The 17,776-nt window shown below is 43.5% G+C and overlaps 1 protein-coding gene across 1 annotated transcript in view; it reads left to right on the top strand.

Moving 5' to 3' along the window:
• Positions 1–704: 704 nt before the first annotated feature.
• Positions 705–17,776, top strand: part of thbs3a (thrombospondin 3a) — a gene marked incomplete at both ends in the record, with an annotated part of 139,692 nt that continues 122,620 nt past the window's right edge. The window contains 2 exons of the mRNA XM_080753884.1: positions 705–810; positions 17,188–17,394. Of these exons, the coding sequence (XP_080610010.1) occupies positions 705–810; positions 17,188–17,394 (313 nt within the window). The remainder of the gene's footprint in view (positions 811–17,187; positions 17,395–17,776) is intronic.

Genomic DNA, 17,776 nt, shown 5'->3' with positions numbered 1-17,776 from the left:
GTCTGTGGGTGCATGTGTGTGCGTGTGCGTGTTATTACGGTAACAGTTGACCTGGGTGACTGAGTGAGTGAGCACTGAGCAGTAGCCTAGTCAGGACATCCACACCGTAGCTTCCCGGCAACAGCTTCTCTCTCTCTCTCTCTCTCTCTCTCTCTCTCTCTCTCTCTCTCTCGTTCTCTCTCTCTCTCTCTCTCTCTCTCTCTCTCTCTCTCTCTCTCTCTCTCTCTCTCTCTCTCTCTCTCTCTCGTTCTCTCTCTCTCTCTCTCTCTCTCTCTCTCTCTCTCTCTCTGACACATCGGGGGGCATTACGCAGAACACACATTGAGCAGCCCCCCGCCGCAGCCCCCCCTTCTCTCTCTCTCTGTCACATTTCGGGGCATTACGCACGGAGAGAGCGCACAGTCCGTAGGTCTACCTACAGTAGGCTGCCTACTACGCCTCCAGCCCCCCACACACTGAGCACCGTGGTGGTCGCGTTCCCAACTTCCCACGCCGTTTTCTCCCCCCCCCACCCACCCAACCAAGGCAGCCACCCCTCCCCGCTTGAAGGACAGCATCGTCGTCGTCTTGCTTTCATTCATTCAGCGGCAGAGGGGCGCAGCAACATCTGGAAACGCCACTGTAATTCGGACGCTCGGGGACGTTTCGTTTCGTTTCGGTTCCACCGTCGTCTTGGATTAATAATAGCCTTTTCCTCGCCGGACATGGCTGCGCGCACGGCCGTGCCAGCTCTGGCTGCAGCAGCAGGGATCCTCTGCGTGTGCGTGTGGATCGCAGGATGCGAGCCGCTGGACAAACAAGACATGCAAGGTAGGCTACGATGACTATCTACTGCATAGTACTGTGTTCTATCCGTCTGTCATTCAATGTTATATGAGAGTTTCCTATGGAAATTGGAAATAAGCTTTTTTTCTAGGATCTCCTTTTAGTCGACCTTAAGTTGTACCAGTGAACTGTATACCGTCATGAAACTGTACTTTTTCCTATGCAAACTTCTTCTAATAAAGTCTTCAATCAATCAATCAATCAATCAAGATTAATAAGGGATTGTTTTGCAAACGTTTGCTTTTCAATGTGTTTTACAATGCGCGCTCTGCGCCTTTGGCTGTCCGTCTTCTCGACCTTCTAACTTCAGCATCTTTCTGGGGAGAACGTTTGCCAAAAAGTCATATCTGCAAAGCGGACACGCACACGCACACGCGCACGCGCACGCGCACACACACACACACACACACACACACACACACACACACACACACACACACACACACACACACACACACACACACACACTCATTGTGGGCATAGGTGGAAAAAGTAGCCTACTCAAATGTTTTAGAAGTACAGTACGCCTACAGAATTCAAAATGTACTTGAGTAAAAGTATTGGCATCAAGCACTTGAAGTACCAAAAGTTTTATTTTTATTTTATAATAGCAGATCTACAAGCTCACGTCGCCACGCATTGTGAGCAAGTAACTACTAACTAATGTTTTCAAATAATTGGAGTAAAAGTACAATATTTGTATCTGAGATTTAGTGGAGTAGAAGTATTGGGAATTGGATATCTGTGTGTGTGTGTGTGTGTGTGTGTGTGTGTGTGTGTGTGTGTGTGTGTGTGTGTGTGTGTGTGTGTGCCTATAGCCTATCCAGAACGATGGGGAGGGTCCTGAAAGTGAAAGACAGGTGTGTCACTTGTTAAGGGTCAGCTCTCAGTGGTCATTATGTAAGGGATAACATCTCGCGCAGATGTTATCCCGCTTATTGCACGGTTACTTACTAAGTAAACCAGTAAGCCTCCCTAATCGGGAGATAAGCGACCGTCAGGTTGCATACACAAACTTTAGAAGGCAATGGTTGCCAATCAGGAGGAAATATGGGAAATGGGACAGATCCATGTTGATGACATGACTTTAGAGATACGGTGTACCCACTTTGCGTGATTTTAGGGCAACATCTGTTGGAGCAGTGTTTAGGAAAAATGTTTTTTTTTTTTTTGGCCAGATGGTGGCACTTGATGGGAGAGATGCATTTTGCTGACATGACTTTAGAGACTTTGCGTGATTTTAGGGCAAAATCTGTAGCAGCAGTGTTCAAAAATGTGTTTAGCAAGAATCAGCCTCACGGTGGCGCTAGAAGAGGGGCATGTGAGAAATGAGGGGTGGAGGTTGTGGTTTGGCAGCCAAGGAGTGTAAAATGTGGCATGGATCGGGGCAATGGTGGCGGAGATATGAGAAGGGCAAAAGTGTGATGTGTGATGTGTGACGTGTGACGTGTGACTGACTGACAGACTGACAGACAGACTGACTGACAGCTAGTGGAGGTTTTGACAATGAATTGACCCAAGTAAAAAAAAACAACAAAGCATTTCCTTGCTTACAGTAGTGAAAGTGTTGCACTGGCCGTCCGCAGAGCGCAACGTCGCCTCAACGTCGCCTCGACGCAAACAAAGAAGTGTTGATCATATAGAATCCATATTGGTTACTGCATTGTCTATTTCTCGCTTCAAATGTTTTCAAAAACATTCTTGAGAGCAACTTTTAGTTGTAAATGTGTCTGTGTGTTTGTTTACATGGCTGACATGTTGGATACAGCACAAGATTCATGCAGTTCAGCCTCAGTGCAGCAGGTGCTCTGAGCCTTTGATTAGGCATCGGTCTGTTATCAAGCGGAGCGGTCTGTTATTCAGAAATAACAGACCTCTGATTTCAGCGTTGACCAATCAGAATCAAGCATTCAAACAAGCCGTGCAATAATGAGAAATAAAATCCAGACAGGATGATAGCCACAGACCTCCTGAAGGGACTTATTTCTCATTAATGACTGCTTGACCCCTACATTAAACCACGTATTACAGGGATGTCAAACATACCGGTACATACAAACATTAGTAAGTCTCTAGCCCATTCCTGTCAAGAGTTATGATTGTTTTAAGAATTAACCTAACTAATGCCTTCTCACTGCAGGCTAGGTTTCTCCCACCTGGCAGTGATTGAGTTGATTGATTGGAATGTTAAGTGACCAGCTCCCTCTCTCTTTGAAGATGACAGCATTGCTAGGAATGGGGTGGGGGGTCTGGCTATGAATAATACCTGAACATACCTACAATATTCGAACTGTACTCAAAGATTACACATATTAGACATGGAAATTAATGTTGTTAAGAAAATAACTTATTTAAAAAATATAATAATAATAAAATGTAAAAGTTTTATTATTCAGATATTTTCTGAATATGCCATTATTGTTCATTACTTTTATTATTTTTATTATAAAATACAATAACAATAATTATTGTCCTGCATCAATAATATTTCTTTTAGCCATTTACAAATTATAGCAGAGACTATCAGGAATTTAATTATTCTATTATCAAATGGTTTATTCTTATTGGCACTTCTTAAAGGAGTAGTTCACCCCCCAAATGCCATGGAGCCAATGGAGACTCATTCCTAAAACAGAAATTTGATTACAATACATGCATGCCTATTGATTCCGGATGGGGACCCAAATGCATTTGGGTCCCCATCCAGAATCAATGGGGGGAAGTGTACTATTATCACATTTTTGTCTTAGTAATGCGACAAATAAAATAAATATATATTATTGAACTCAAGTCTCCATGGCGTGAGTAATCAAAGGAAAAAAAAGTCATTTTTAAACAAATAGCATCTCTCGTACCTAACTGTAACTGTAATACCAATAATGAAAGTAGCTATTTTACTTAATAATAAACACAATTTGTGTGCTGCTATACTGCTAGCTACAGCAGTGGCTGAGACGACAGGAAGAAAAACAGAGCGAACATGTGCGCGAGTGTGCATGCCATCCGATCCGCGACTGGTTCGGCCCTCATCAAGTCGCCTTTCATCCAATGCGGCCCTCACCCCAAAATGAGTTCGACACCCCTGACGTATTACAAGGCTACTTAGTAAATCCATTATAAATTGACCCACAACTAAACACAAAACAAAGTATTTCCTTGCTTACAGCAGTGAAAGTACTCCACAAGTGTTGCACTGCCTGTAGCACAACAGGGGCAGACCTCCATTCAGAAACACCCCCACTTAGAAACATCCCCATTCAGAAATACCCCCACTGAGGTTAGGGTTAAGGTTAGGTTTAGGTGACACCTCCATTTAGATGATGGAAGTCAATCTTCTGAATGGCAATGAGCACAACACGGTCGCCGCGGAAAACAATGAAGTGTTCAAATAGAATCCATTTTTGGTTACCGTATATTGCATCGTCTGTTTTTCGCTTCAAATGTTTTCAAAAACGTTCCTGAGAGCAACGTTTAGTTGTAAATGACATTGTGTGTTTGCTTACATGGTTTTCATGTTTAGAATACAGCATTAACATTCAAGCAGAGGCGCAGGTGCTTTGGGTCTTTGATTAGGCATCGGTCTGTTATAGAGCGGAGCGGTCTGTTATCCAGAAATAACACACCGCTGATTTCAGCGGTTGACCAATCAGAATCAATTAAGCATTCAACCAAGCCGTGTAATAATGAGACAGAATGCGCTCCAAGCAACTCGGTTTCTTAGAATCCACTGGCTGCAAAATACTGTCGGCCGCGCACAAAAAGAGTTTATCAGCCGGCAGCCATACTTTGGTGTGACCTTACAGAGTATTTCTACATTGCAGTATTGATTCTTTTTAAGTACAAAATGTGAGTACTTTTTACACCACTGCTTCTCTCTGTCTCACTTTGTCTCTCTCTATCTGTCTGTTTATTATGTCTGTTTTGGGCTGCTTCCTCTCTCTCTCTCTCTCTCTCTCTCTCTCTCTCTCTCTCTCTCTCTCTCTCTCTCTCTCTGTCTCGTGATTGTCTTGGACAGTGTCCTAATCAGCAGACAGATTCTTGTTTTATCTGCCAGATGATAACAGCAAGCAGACAGATTCCTCTCTGTGTCTGTCTGTCTGTCTGTCTGTCTGTCTGTCTGTCTGTCTGTCTGTCTGTATCTCTCTCCCTCCAGAGTGACTTTGTCCGTGGGTGGCTATGTTAGTATGTAGCATGAGTTGCTGCAATACCGCTGGTGACCACTGGTAGGGCCCGTACATGCAAGCACGCACGCACGCTTGCTCGCAACCCTGAAACCAACTGCTACACACACACACACACACACACACACACACACACACACACACACACACACACACACACATGCACCACCCCTCACTTCAAACTTGGGTTAGATTTATTTGGAAAATAGCAGAACAAATTTGAAAATGTTTGAAACATTTTAACAACACAAATCTTGTATGGGGGACCCTGCGTCACAAAACATTCTCACATGGTGGTCCGCCGCCAAATAAATATGAATTTGGGGGTCCATCACATGAAAACGTTAGAGAACCACTGGCATAGAGCACGTGTGTTCTATGGAGCTCCTTAAAAACACAACATGAAACAATCTGTTAAAGCAGTGTTTTCGAGGACCTTGGCTTGTTAGAGTCGACCTCGGTCTCTGTTTTGATGATGTATGATGCTTTTAAAACCCATACAACCCCTGAACACACACTTAAGTCAGTAAGCTACGTATGTCAGGGTTTCACTATTAGTATATATGATGTTTTTTTGCTTATTGTATATTATTGTGTCTTTAAAGGAGTAGTTCACCCCCCAAATGACTTTTTGTTTTCCTATTGATTAGTCACAACATGGAGACTTGAGTACAATAATATTTTTGTTATTTGTCGCATTCCTAAGACACACACAAACATTTTTGCACACACAAAAATTACCAAATGACCACCCCAACGGGGCTGCTCACGGGGAATTCCCGGGGACTACCGACTCCTGGTGCTCCAGAACGGTTGCAAAAGTGGTTGCGCCCCCTAGTGGAGGACCTCCGCCACTGCAACGCACATCAAATGCCGTAACTCGGGCTTGGAGCGGCCGGGACAGCCGGGGCCGTTACCCTCGCAGCCGCGGACACTGCCTTGCGTAGAGCGCCACCTACCAGTGGACCCCCGCCACTGCAGCCCGCTAAAAAGGTTGCTACGCCCAGGAACAAATGGCACTTACAGGCTTCTTTGTATATACATGTGACCTGACGGTCGCTTATCTCCCGATTAGGGAGTCATACTGGTACCATAGGAGAGATGGCGGGCAAAAGTTCTTAAAATGTAACACTTTTTTCTACATTCTGTGATTGCGTAGACTTCTTGTAAATTAAAGCTATACTCTGTAAGTTGCTCAACTAGTGGTTAATAGCGGTATAGCAAACCGCGGTCGCGTCTGAATTTTTCTGCCGTTTTTCGCCGCGGACCGGGCCTCAGACCACCGCGTGTGCCTGCAGCTCGCCGAGATGAATCTTTAGAGGGGTCTCGCATCCCTCTCCGACCAGGCATTCTCCTACACAAGACCAGAGTAATGCTGTTAATGCTGTTGTTATGTTGAGGCAAGCTTCTTCCTGAGAAGACGGCAAGACGCGCTGATTGGCCGGCAGTGTATGATCTGCGCTGTGATTGGCCGGTAGGGAGATACGTATACAGAATGATGCAGATGACGTAATTTTTTCGGGAAAAACAGTTCCGGTCACGGCCACACGGGCTCAGTAGAACACATATAAAGAAAAGGCTTTTGGGGCTGAAATTAACAGAGTGGGTGTTCTAAAACTTTAGCGATTTAATAGTTAGGACAATTTCAAGATTTGTTTTATTAAAAAAGTTACATAGTATAGCTTTAAGTAATGCAGATGTTTAACGACAATGTAACTCTTGAGCAGTGGTGGAAAAACTACTCACATTTTCTACTTAAAGGTAGCCTGCTTCCAGACCATAGACCCCGCCCACTCTCAGAGTGGACTCTTTCTCTGGTCTGGAGCTTAGTACTTGAATCAGGATTTATTTTCGGCCCGTCCAATGAGCGTGGGGGGTGGGGGTGGGTCTAACGAATATCCAATCCGGCAGCAGTTGAAACGATTCAAACGAAGTTCACACACACACAGGCAGGCTGAGGAAGGCACACACACACACACACGCACGCGTGCGCTGATTTCACCAAGCTGTTAATGTTGATTACATGTTTCTGGTCGCAGTTCTGTGTGGAAGCAGTCACTGGCACAGACAGACACACACACAATCACACACACAATCCGCGACCGTGCGTCGCGTCCACCGTGCGTCGCGATCACCGTGCGTCGCGATCACTCACGTCCGCGTGCGCACGCTCGCAAAAAAGTCCCTCCCCCGTAAATCGCTCAGAACAGGCACAGTTTCAGAGATCAGGCTAACTTAACACATCGGATGCCCACGTGGTGTCTACAAGTCAATTTCTTTGATGTCGCTGGAGGCCCACGACGCGTTTGACGCGTTGTACAGTAAACTATACTGTACTGTAGCTACTGCACTTGGCTACCACGGTGATGAAACAAACTCCATTTCCCAACATGCAGCGCGCAATTACGTCACCCGGACGTGCTGTGTGTCTCGTTGACTTCCTGTTTAGCGGCTGCACAAAAATGCTGTTTTCTCCGGATTCTCTTCCTTTTTTCATTTTTTTCTCAAAACGGCAGCCTCTTTTACATGCCGTAACACAAACACTGTGGCTTAGAAATGATAAAAAACGGTCCTGACTGAAAGAAAAGATTTTCGCGAAATAAACAGGACATACTCGGATTACATTTACTCGGATTACTTTTCTCGCCAGTACTCTCGCCGGTAGGTAAAATGACGCGTTGCCATGGGCACCAGCAAATTAAGACGTCAAAACCACATGGGCGTCCGATGTTAAAGGGATATTTCACTTTAAAAAAAAAACTTTTTGTCATGTTTAATCAGGTCTAATCAGGCCTCTATGAACACCCTGAACAGTTTTTAATTTGCTTGATTCAATATTTAGATATTTGATTGCGACCGTTAGGTCGCAGTTACTTGCACTTACACTCCTTGCCTACCAAACCACAACCTCCACCCATCAATTCTCACATGGCCCTCTTCTAGCGCCACCATGAGGCAGATTCTTGCAAAACACATTTTTGCAAAACACATTTTTTATTAGATTAGGGAGTCTTACTGGTGTAAATGTTATCAGTCCTCCTCCTCCAGGGCCTCTCCCCGTAACTTCAAACTCCATTTTAACCATGATAGATTCTTTAAAAACACCCATTATTTTTTTCTGGTGACTCATATTACCCTCCTAATACGAGTACCCCACAGGTTCCAACCAGTAAGACTCCCTAATCGGGAGATAAGCGAGATGCAGCGTGATTTTAGGCCAAAAGGTGTAGGAGCAGTGTCCAAAAATGTGTTTGAAAAAATCGGCCTGATGGTGGCGCTATATGGGACAGATCCATGTTGATGACATGAGTGTAGACATACTGTGTACCGATTTGCGTGATTTTAGGGCAAAAACTGTAGGAGCAGTGTCCCAAAATGTGTTTTGCAAGAATTGGCCTCATGGTGGCGCTAGAAGAGGGCCATGTGAGAATTGTTGTGGTTTGGCAGGCAAGGAGTGTGTGTGCATGTGGCATGGATCGGGGCAACGGTTGCGGAGATATGAGCAGGGCAAAAGTGTGACGTGTGACGTGTGACAGACTGACTGACGGACTGACAGACTGACAGACGGACAGCTGGTCGAGGTTTTGATAGTAACTGCGACCTGACAGTCGCAACAATCCACACAGAGTTGGGAAGTACAAAAGTATTGGCATCAAAATGTACTTAAAAAAGTACTAAAAGTAAAAGTAGTTGAAAATAGCTGATCTACAAGCTCACAAGCGTTGTGAGCTTGTAGATCGGCTCAAATAGCCCAGGTATAAAATAGATATAAAGTGGATTAATGTATGTTGTATAATATAACCATTTATATCTGCAAAGTAACTAGTAACTAAAGTTTTCTAATAAATGTAGTGGAGTAAAAGTACTATATCTGGATCCAAGATGTAGTGGAGTGGAAGTAAAAGTACTGGAAATTGGAAATGCTCAAGTACAAGTACAAATACCTCAAAAATGTACTTAAGTACAGTACTTGAGTAAATGTACCTACACCACTGCTCTTGAGAGTGTAAAATGATACGGGTCCATTTGGTTCATTCATTTTACACTCTCCAGAGTTAGAGATCTATAAGGGTCCGTTTGGTTACCAACACTCCATAATTTTGCTGGGGACCACCTGGAACCCCCTCAAGGACAACCGGTGGTCCCCGGACCACTGGTTGACAACCACAGATTCCAAAACTCTGGAAAACACATTGAGGTCAAACCCTAATCTTTCGACAGACTTATTGAGATGAATGTGGACAACCTGAAGTGTTTGGGTAAAGTGCTCCAAACACGTGGGACACAGTAACAGAAAGCAGATCTTCCCAACTCTGTGTGGATTGTTGGAACCTGCAGGGTAGGCCATGTTTGTGAATGGGTATTAGCATATCGTCACTGTCGGGCCAAAACCTCGTATCTCCAAGTTTCAAATGTGTACGTTTTTCCGCGAAGTAAAGCCCTGCTTCATCATATAAGGCCGTCGCACAAAAGTAGTGAAAACAGCAGATCTACAAGCACACATTTTGTGCTTGTAGATCGGCTGTTTTCACTAGTTTAAATCATTTAAAATGATAAATACAAAACGAACGGTTTTGGACATACAAGATTTCCACCCGACAATATGTTTTTAAATAAAAACATATGCTAATAATCCCTCTTCACTGATAGACCAAGTAGGCCATTTTTCTCGGTACAGTTAGCAGTGTTGAGTTCCCTAAGAGTCACCAGAGATTCATCTTAATCAGAGGTGTAAAGTTACTATAAGTACATTTACTGAAGTATTACAATTTCAAGGTATTTTTCTTTCAGTTTACTTGAGTATTTCCAATTTTCAGTACTTTTACTTCTACTCCACTACATCTCAGAGGCAAACATTGTACTTTAACTCCACTACAATCATTTGGAAACTTTAGTTACTTTGTAGATTTGGATTAGTATTTCAAAACAGACATTATCCACCTCAGCCCTATTGACTAGCCATTTCAAAATAGCCAATCTACAAGCTCACAATGTATCGTGATGCGACACATTGTGAGCTTGTAGATCTACCATTTTCAAAGGACTTTCATTTCATTCATTTGAAAACGTAACAAGTACTTTTTACTTTTTGTACATTTTGATACCAATACTTTTGTAGCAAATGTTGAATTCCAGACTCCAGAGTATTTCTACATTGCATCGATACCTTTGTAAATACCAATGTAAATACATTGGGACCATGTATTTACTTCATCAGACACAAGATCGTCATGTTGTCAGATGAGGGGATTCCTCATAACTTTGTAGAACATTACCCTGGCCTTACCTCGCGCAGATATGATGCTCTCTCTCTCTCTCAACTCTCTCATAAGTAAGTAACAGAAGGGAAGGGAACGCTGAATCAAGTTTTAGGATCCCGTGTCTCAAGACTAGATACATTAAATCTCATAGCCCGAAGGGACAGTCAGCCGTTTCACTGGTTGTTGCTGGTTGTCAGGGAGATATCACAACCAATCGGTTGATAGGATCTGTCTCCGTCCTGCAGATTGCGGTGTTTGTGTGAAGATTTAATATGAAAACAAAACTAAATCAATTAACTAAGCCTAGCGCGGGGCCCTTGAAGGTGCGGGGCCCTGTGCGACCGCACCGTTCGCTCTAACTTAGAATCGGCCCTGCCAGCACTGATCTTAAAGCGGAGTAGGCCTACCGTATACTGCATCCAGAGTAGGGATGGGACGATATGAAAATTTCATATCACGATTATTGTGGCAAAAGAAATCCCGATTTACGATAACGCGATAATCAAAATCCATTATCCTGGGGCGGAACATGATTTGCCAAAAAAAATAGCAGATCTACAAGCTCACAACACGTTGCGTTGCAACGCGTTGTGAGCTTGTAGATCGGCTATTTTTTGGCAAAGACATCTGATAGAGAGTGAGAAAAAGACGTATATTATAAGTACCTTTTACCAATAGAGGGTTTAAATGGTACCGGATTTGCAGCTCGGCAAATAAAAGGTGAATTGATCCCAGTGCATGAAGGAGGACGATATCACGATCAAATAGATCTCCACGATACGATTATCACGAGTGTTTTTTATCACGATAAACGATAATATCGCTTATCGTCCCATCCCTATATTGACATGCAGGGGCGGCTTCAGGGGGGAGCTAGAGGGGGCTTCAGCCCCCCTGGTGAAGGCTTAGCACCCCCTAAGCCCCCCCACCTCACAGACTCAATTGAGATGAAGAATATTTAAGTAATTAATAGATCAAATATATATGAATATGTGAAAGACAATTGACTGTCTTCTATGTAAACTATACTACTTTTTATGCTGGAAAGCATCTTCAGCCTCACAAAAACCCTATCCGTTCACCTACAGTCCTCAGATTTGGAGCTGGAAACTACTGGTCTGTTCAGTTATCCATATAGGTGCGAGGGAATCACGTTTGTCATATTAGTACTATTCATTATTGTTTGTTGCCTAAATTAATTAGCCCCTGCTCTAAAAAAGCCAGCTCCCCCATAGCCCCCCCAGTCTCAATTTTCTGGAGCCGCCACTGTTGACATGGCTGTCCATTAATGACATCCCTGTAATCCATCACAGAGAGGAAAACTGCTTCAATAGTTACCGTTGTTTCTGGTTGACATTGGCACATTTCACTCAGGTTTTTTTCATCTCACTCATGTCACTTTGTCTGCTGACCTCACTCAGCAACGAAATAAAAATAAAATAAACAAAAATTAAAATAAAACAATTCACACAAGGCTAGCTGTGATCACCCCATGATGTGCACTGCAATGTAGTCTCAAATGCACTACATTGCAGGTGCTTTTTGAGAGTAAAAAACTAAAAAAGAAGCAGAAGCCATGTGTGACATGCATGATCTGGGCGGATTGCCCCAGGAAATGTGCCAATCTCAACCCAAAACAACAGTATATATATATATATATATATATATATATATATATATATATATATATATTTTTTTTTTTTTTTTTTAAGAAAGGGAAGCAACATTTCTTCCTAAAAGGAAAGCCCAATTTCTGTCTCAGCTGTGTTCAAAGCATGTAAATTATGGTCTTTAAAACTAATGTTTCTCGTCTGTCCAGATGCCCAATACAGTATATTTATCACCCGTAAGACTCCCTAATCGGGAGATAAGCGACCGTCAGGTCGCAGCGTGATTTTAGGCCAAAATGTGTAGGAGCAGTGTCCAAAAATGTGTTTGAAAAAATCGGCGTGATGGTGGCGCTATATGGGACAGATCCATGTTGATGAGATGAGTGTAGACATACTGTTTACCGATTTGCGTGATTTTAGGGCAAAATCTGTAGGAGCAGTGTCCAAAAATGTGTTAAAATCTGCCTGATGGTGGCGCTATATGGGACAGATCCATGTTGATGACATGAGTGTAGACATACTGTGTAGCGATTTGCGTGATTTTAGGGCAAAATCTGTAGGAGCAGTGTCCAAAAATGTGTTTTAAAAAATCGGCCTGAAGGTGGCACTAATTGGGACGGATCAATGTTGATGACATGAGTGTAGAGCAAGTGTGTACCGATTTGCGTGATTTTAGGGCAAAATCTGTATGAGTAGTCTCCAAAAATGTGTTTTAAAAAAATCGGCCTGAAGGTGGCGCTGAATGGGACAGATCCATGTTGATGAGATGAGTGTAGACATACTCTGTACCGATTTGCGTGATTTTAGGGCAAAAATTGTAGGAGCAGTGTCCAAAAATGTGTTTTGCAAGAATCGGCCTCATGGTGGCGCTAGAAGAGGGCCATGTGAGAATTGGCAACGGTTGCGGAGATATGAGCAGGGCAAAAGTGTGACGTGTGACGTGTGACAGACTGACTGACAGACTGACTGACTGACTGACTGACGGACAGCTGGTCGAGGTTTTGACAGGTTTGACAGTATAAAAGGTGAAGTGATACCAGTGCATGACAGAGGATAATTTCACGATAAATTTTAATCTCCACGATTATTGTGAGTCTGAGTTTTTTATCAGGATAAACGATGATAGTGCTTATCGTCCCATCCCTACTGCCTTATTAATAGCTGAGCTGGTGGGGAGGCGGCCTGAGACACAGACGGTCCCGTTTTCGCATTAGGTGACATTTTATTAATACATCAATGCTTTGATATTTAAAAGATAATATACTTTGTAAATGTTTTACTTTTAAATAGTTAAGTATATAAAAGAAATTTCACGTTTGAATACTGCAATATATTTAGAGCAATTTTGACTGCCTGGGAGTCTCTATACTCTACATAACGTATCGTCACTGTCGGGCAGAAACCTCGTATCTCCAAGTCTCAAATGTGTACGTTTTTTTTCGCAAAGCAAAAGCCCTGCTTCATCATGCAAGACTGTCGCACTAAACTAGTGAAAACAGCCGATCTACAAGCACACAATGCCTCGCGGTCCGAGGCGTTGTGTTCTTGTAGATCGGCTGTTTTCACTAGTTTAAATCATTTTTAAAATGATAAATACAAAACGAACGGTTATGGACATACAAGGTTTCCACCCTACAACGACGGTATGTGATAGACAGACAGCTATTTGGGGGTGTCACAGGTGCACAGCTACAGGGAATTCGGAACACCAAGGCCATTCAGTTTTACAGCTGTGTTTGTATTTTATCGCTACTCTTGGTCTATCGATAAATGTGTGTAATCTCTGTGTTCATGTCAAGGTGCGGAAACTACACTCCCAGAATGCATTGTGAATGACACTTAAATCCCTTAAATCCCACTCAGTTTAGTTATCCAGGCCAGCATATGGCCTAGCTCAGTGTTTCTCAATCTTTTTTGGCTTGAGTACCCCCTTTCCCAGATTTTTGAATCCAAGTACCCCCTTTACCCAACAACAACGTTTTCCTTATAAAACCCTATAAAACCATACCTAGTGGTATGATGCTATTATAACCCCCCTTTTCAAGAATATAAGGGGGTGAGAGTTTCAAATGGTGCATCCTGAACAGATTTATTTTACAAACTGGGGCCATAACTTTTCAGTCCAGTTTTCATGTCAATAACTTACATTCAAACATCATCAAACACATTCCAGTTGCCTGGTACCATGTAATTTAGGTTAGCAGCTATCAGCTAACAACACGTTTCTCCAAGTGTCGTCATTAACTGCTTTAGTGCCTATCCCGAACTAGTTCGGGGTGATTTGGACCGTCCTGGGTGCCTATCCCGAACTAGTTCGGCTTTTAATTTTTTTTTTTTTTTTTCGAGGCCGTCATCTGTTTACACGGCCCGCGAGAGCGTCGCGCCGCCGATATTTACCATCCACTCCAATGCAATCCAGGATCTTTAGAGCTCATTTTCTCTGTTCCATGCATATCCATGAGGTGTGCAAGGTTTAATCATGGCTAAATCGCCGAAAATAGGGCTTCTAAAATGCTTGGTAGCCAATTGCTAACTTTAAGCTAACTTCATCCTGTCCCTGTTGATGACACAAAGGAAAGTGTTCAGGCTTGTAATGGCTGCGCAGGGCTTGTGCTGTTACAGCGCTTGTGGATGGGTGTTTTCTATGGCCACTGGGCGCCCTCTAGTGGTGAAAAGGTGGCATAGAATGGGTTAAACATAACAGTGATGTATAGGCCTACTTCTATTTTTCTTTTTTGGGGGCATTTTTGAGTACCCCCATTCCCCCAGCAGTATCTCTGCGTACCGCTAAGGGTACACGTACCCCCATTTGAGAAACACTGGCCTAGCTGACGTAGTGATTTTCATCTCTGTGGACACTCTTATCGTCATCTTTAACACAGTGCATCATATTTGTAAAAGAAAGACACTCGCTCACGGATTTCTGCTGAGGCGCAATAATCCACCGGGAAGACAGGGGGCAGTAAGCTACTTCCGCGGTAAATCTACTTAGTTACTTTAGGTTTAGGTTAGTTTATTTCGGTACCATTTCATACAACCATTACAGTACATACAGTTATTATTACAGTATTTCAAATGCTGGTCCGAAAAGGTATAGGCAGAAGCCGCAGCTTATTATAGTGTCTACTAGGCCTGGGGCGGTATCGACATTTTGTTACCGCGATTACCGTCTTCCCATTTACCGCCGGTATTGCGGTAATTACCGCACCCCCGTATCTATTAATTAAGGTTCGGCGATAAGCCAAAATATTGCAATCATCTTCCCAAAAGTCGCCTCTCCACAGCCTGCCCAAGTTTCTCCGTACAGCACAGCGGGTCTGGCTTTGAAAGGAGCAGATCTACAAGCTCACAACACATCGCATCCGCGACGCGTTCTGAGCTTTTAGATCTGCACTGTCGGGTTACCATAGTAACGTAGACTAGCTACTTGGGCTTTTCAGACACAAACAGCTGTGTGTGAACTGTGAACAAACCAGAAGAGGACGGGTAGTCAGATCGTGTACAGTGATTCTGTAAACTCACGTCACGTCTCAACTCTCAAATCACAGTGATTGAGTGCTGCTATATACAGGTTTTAGTTACAAGACTTGACAGAAAAGGTTATAAAATCGCCGACGCGCCGCCGGACGGGGCACAACGTGCGACGCGGTGGAAAAAGTAAAATAGTTTCATTTTCGGTTTTAGTCCACGCGGCCCGCGCTCCGCCAGTAATCCGTATGAATAAAAAAAGATATGCCACAACACAAGGTATGTATTAACATCCTTGTGTCGTGTGGATTACAGAGAAAGTTTACGCTGCTCTGTACTCCTCTACGCGGCTGCTGTGCTGCCCTGTGTAGGTCTGACTGTCTGTGTCTCTCTGAGTGACGTATGTGGCTTCCAAACGTGTGGTACACGGCCCAGAGCAGAGCGGCATGGAGCGCATGCGGTCATCGCTTCTCCCCTGTTTTAAAACTTGCTTGTTTTCCAATAAAAAATATACTTTTTTTGTCTTTTTTTACCGCGGTAAGCACACTGCCGCGGTACTGCGGTACGGCGGTTACCGGCCCCAACCCTAGTGCCTACCCCATTTAAATACAAACAAATCGAATGTCACAAATTTGATATAAAAAAGCTGAAGAAAACAAAACAATTTTAGGCATTTGCTAGAAAAAAGAGAAAAAATAAATAGAACAAAACAATCTAGTTCAGTGCTGTAACATGTGGCAATATGGAAATAAAGCCACAAGGTGCACCAAACTATACTTTACACCACAGGTTCCCAAACTTTTTTGTCTCAGGGCACCCCATGAATATTTTTTTAATCCGAGGCACCCCTACATTATAATTTTCACTCCCAGCACCTTATATTTATAGCATATCGTCGTTGTCGGGTGGAAACCTTGTATGTCCAAAATGTATTTATCATCTATAAAATGTACTAAACTAGTGAAAACAGCAGATCTACAAGCACACAACGCTTCGCGATGCGAGGCGTTGTGTGCTTGTAGATCGGCTGTTTTCACTAGTTTTGTGCGACGGTCTTGTATGATGAAGCAGGGCTTTGCTTTACCAAAAGACACATTGAAACTTGGAGATACAAGGTTTCTGCCCAACAGTGACGATATTTTAGCGATTATGTTGCGAGGAAAACGTTGAGATAACAGCCATTTTGGTTAGAACTGACTGAAAATAACTTTGTACTTCAAGTTTAAAAGTATACTAAATATTTTTTTCAAGTGTCCAACTAAATTCCAAATATTATCAAATTATCTCGCAGCACCCCTGGACTGCCGTCGCGGCACCCCGGGGTGCCCCGTCACCCACTTTGAAAACCCCTGCTTTACACCACTGCCTACTTTTATGCAGCCTCTCTCTCATTCAGGGACGTGCTGGCTATTGGGAAAAGCGGGACAACTCCCGAACTCCCGAACGCCCAGCCCCCCATTTTGGGGGCTGGGCGGCCAACAAAGTAAATCGTAACTGTCGGGCAGAAACCTCGTATCTCCAAGTTTCAAATGTGTAAATTTTTTCGCAAAGCAAAGCCCTGCTTCATCATACAAGGCACAAAAGTAGTGAAAACAGCAGATCTACAAGCACAGAACGTTGTGTGCTTGTAGATCGGCTGTTTTCACTACTTTAAATCATTTTTAAAATGATAAATACAAAACAAACGGTTTTGGACGTACAAGGTTTCCGACAACAACAAAATATAACTCATGTAATTGGCCCACTGGGCCAATTATTAATTGGCCCTCTCCAACTCTTTTTCCCGGGCTGAATCAGGGGCCCGCATGTCCCTGCTCTCATCTCTCTGTCCCTCCCCCCCAGTGATTGACGTGCTGGGTCTGCAGGACTCCAAGCAGACGGTGGCGGCGGTGGAGAAGCTGTCGGGAGCTCTGGACGCGCTCAGCGACCTGTACGTGGCGTCCACCTTCCGCCTGCCCCCCAAGCTGGGCGGGGTGCTGTTCGGGGTCTACGGCAAGCAGGACAACAAGAAGTACCTGGAGGTGGCCATCATGGGCAAGATCAACAAAGGTAAACCCAGGGGGGCCAGTTTGCAGTGTCGGGGAAGTTACTTTGAAACAGTGTTGATTTCGTCGACTAAAACTATGACGAAAAATGTTTGTCGACTGCGTTTTTTTCACTGACGAAAACTAAATAAAAACGAAATAAAAACTAAGCTGTGTTGACTAAAACTTAGACTAATTATATTGGCAATTTCGTCAACAAAATAAAAACTAGACTAAAACGTTAGGGAGGGACTAGTGGAGGAGAAAGTAATTTGGTTGCTCTCAGGTGTTGTGTGCTGAAAATAGCCGATCTACAAGCTCACAACGTGTCGCAGCGCGACATGTTGTGAGCTTGTAGATCTGCTATTTTCAGCACACAACACCTGAGAGCAACCAAATTACTTTCT

This window comes from Nannobrachium achirus, assembly GCF_963921795.1.
Source record: "Nannobrachium achirus genome assembly, chromosome: 2".
In the NCBI taxonomy this organism is placed as follows: Eukaryota; Metazoa; Chordata; class Actinopteri; order Myctophiformes; family Myctophidae; genus Nannobrachium; species Nannobrachium achirus.
Note: the sequence above shows the minus strand (reverse complement) of the source record. Positions and strands in the feature narration are given on the sequence as shown.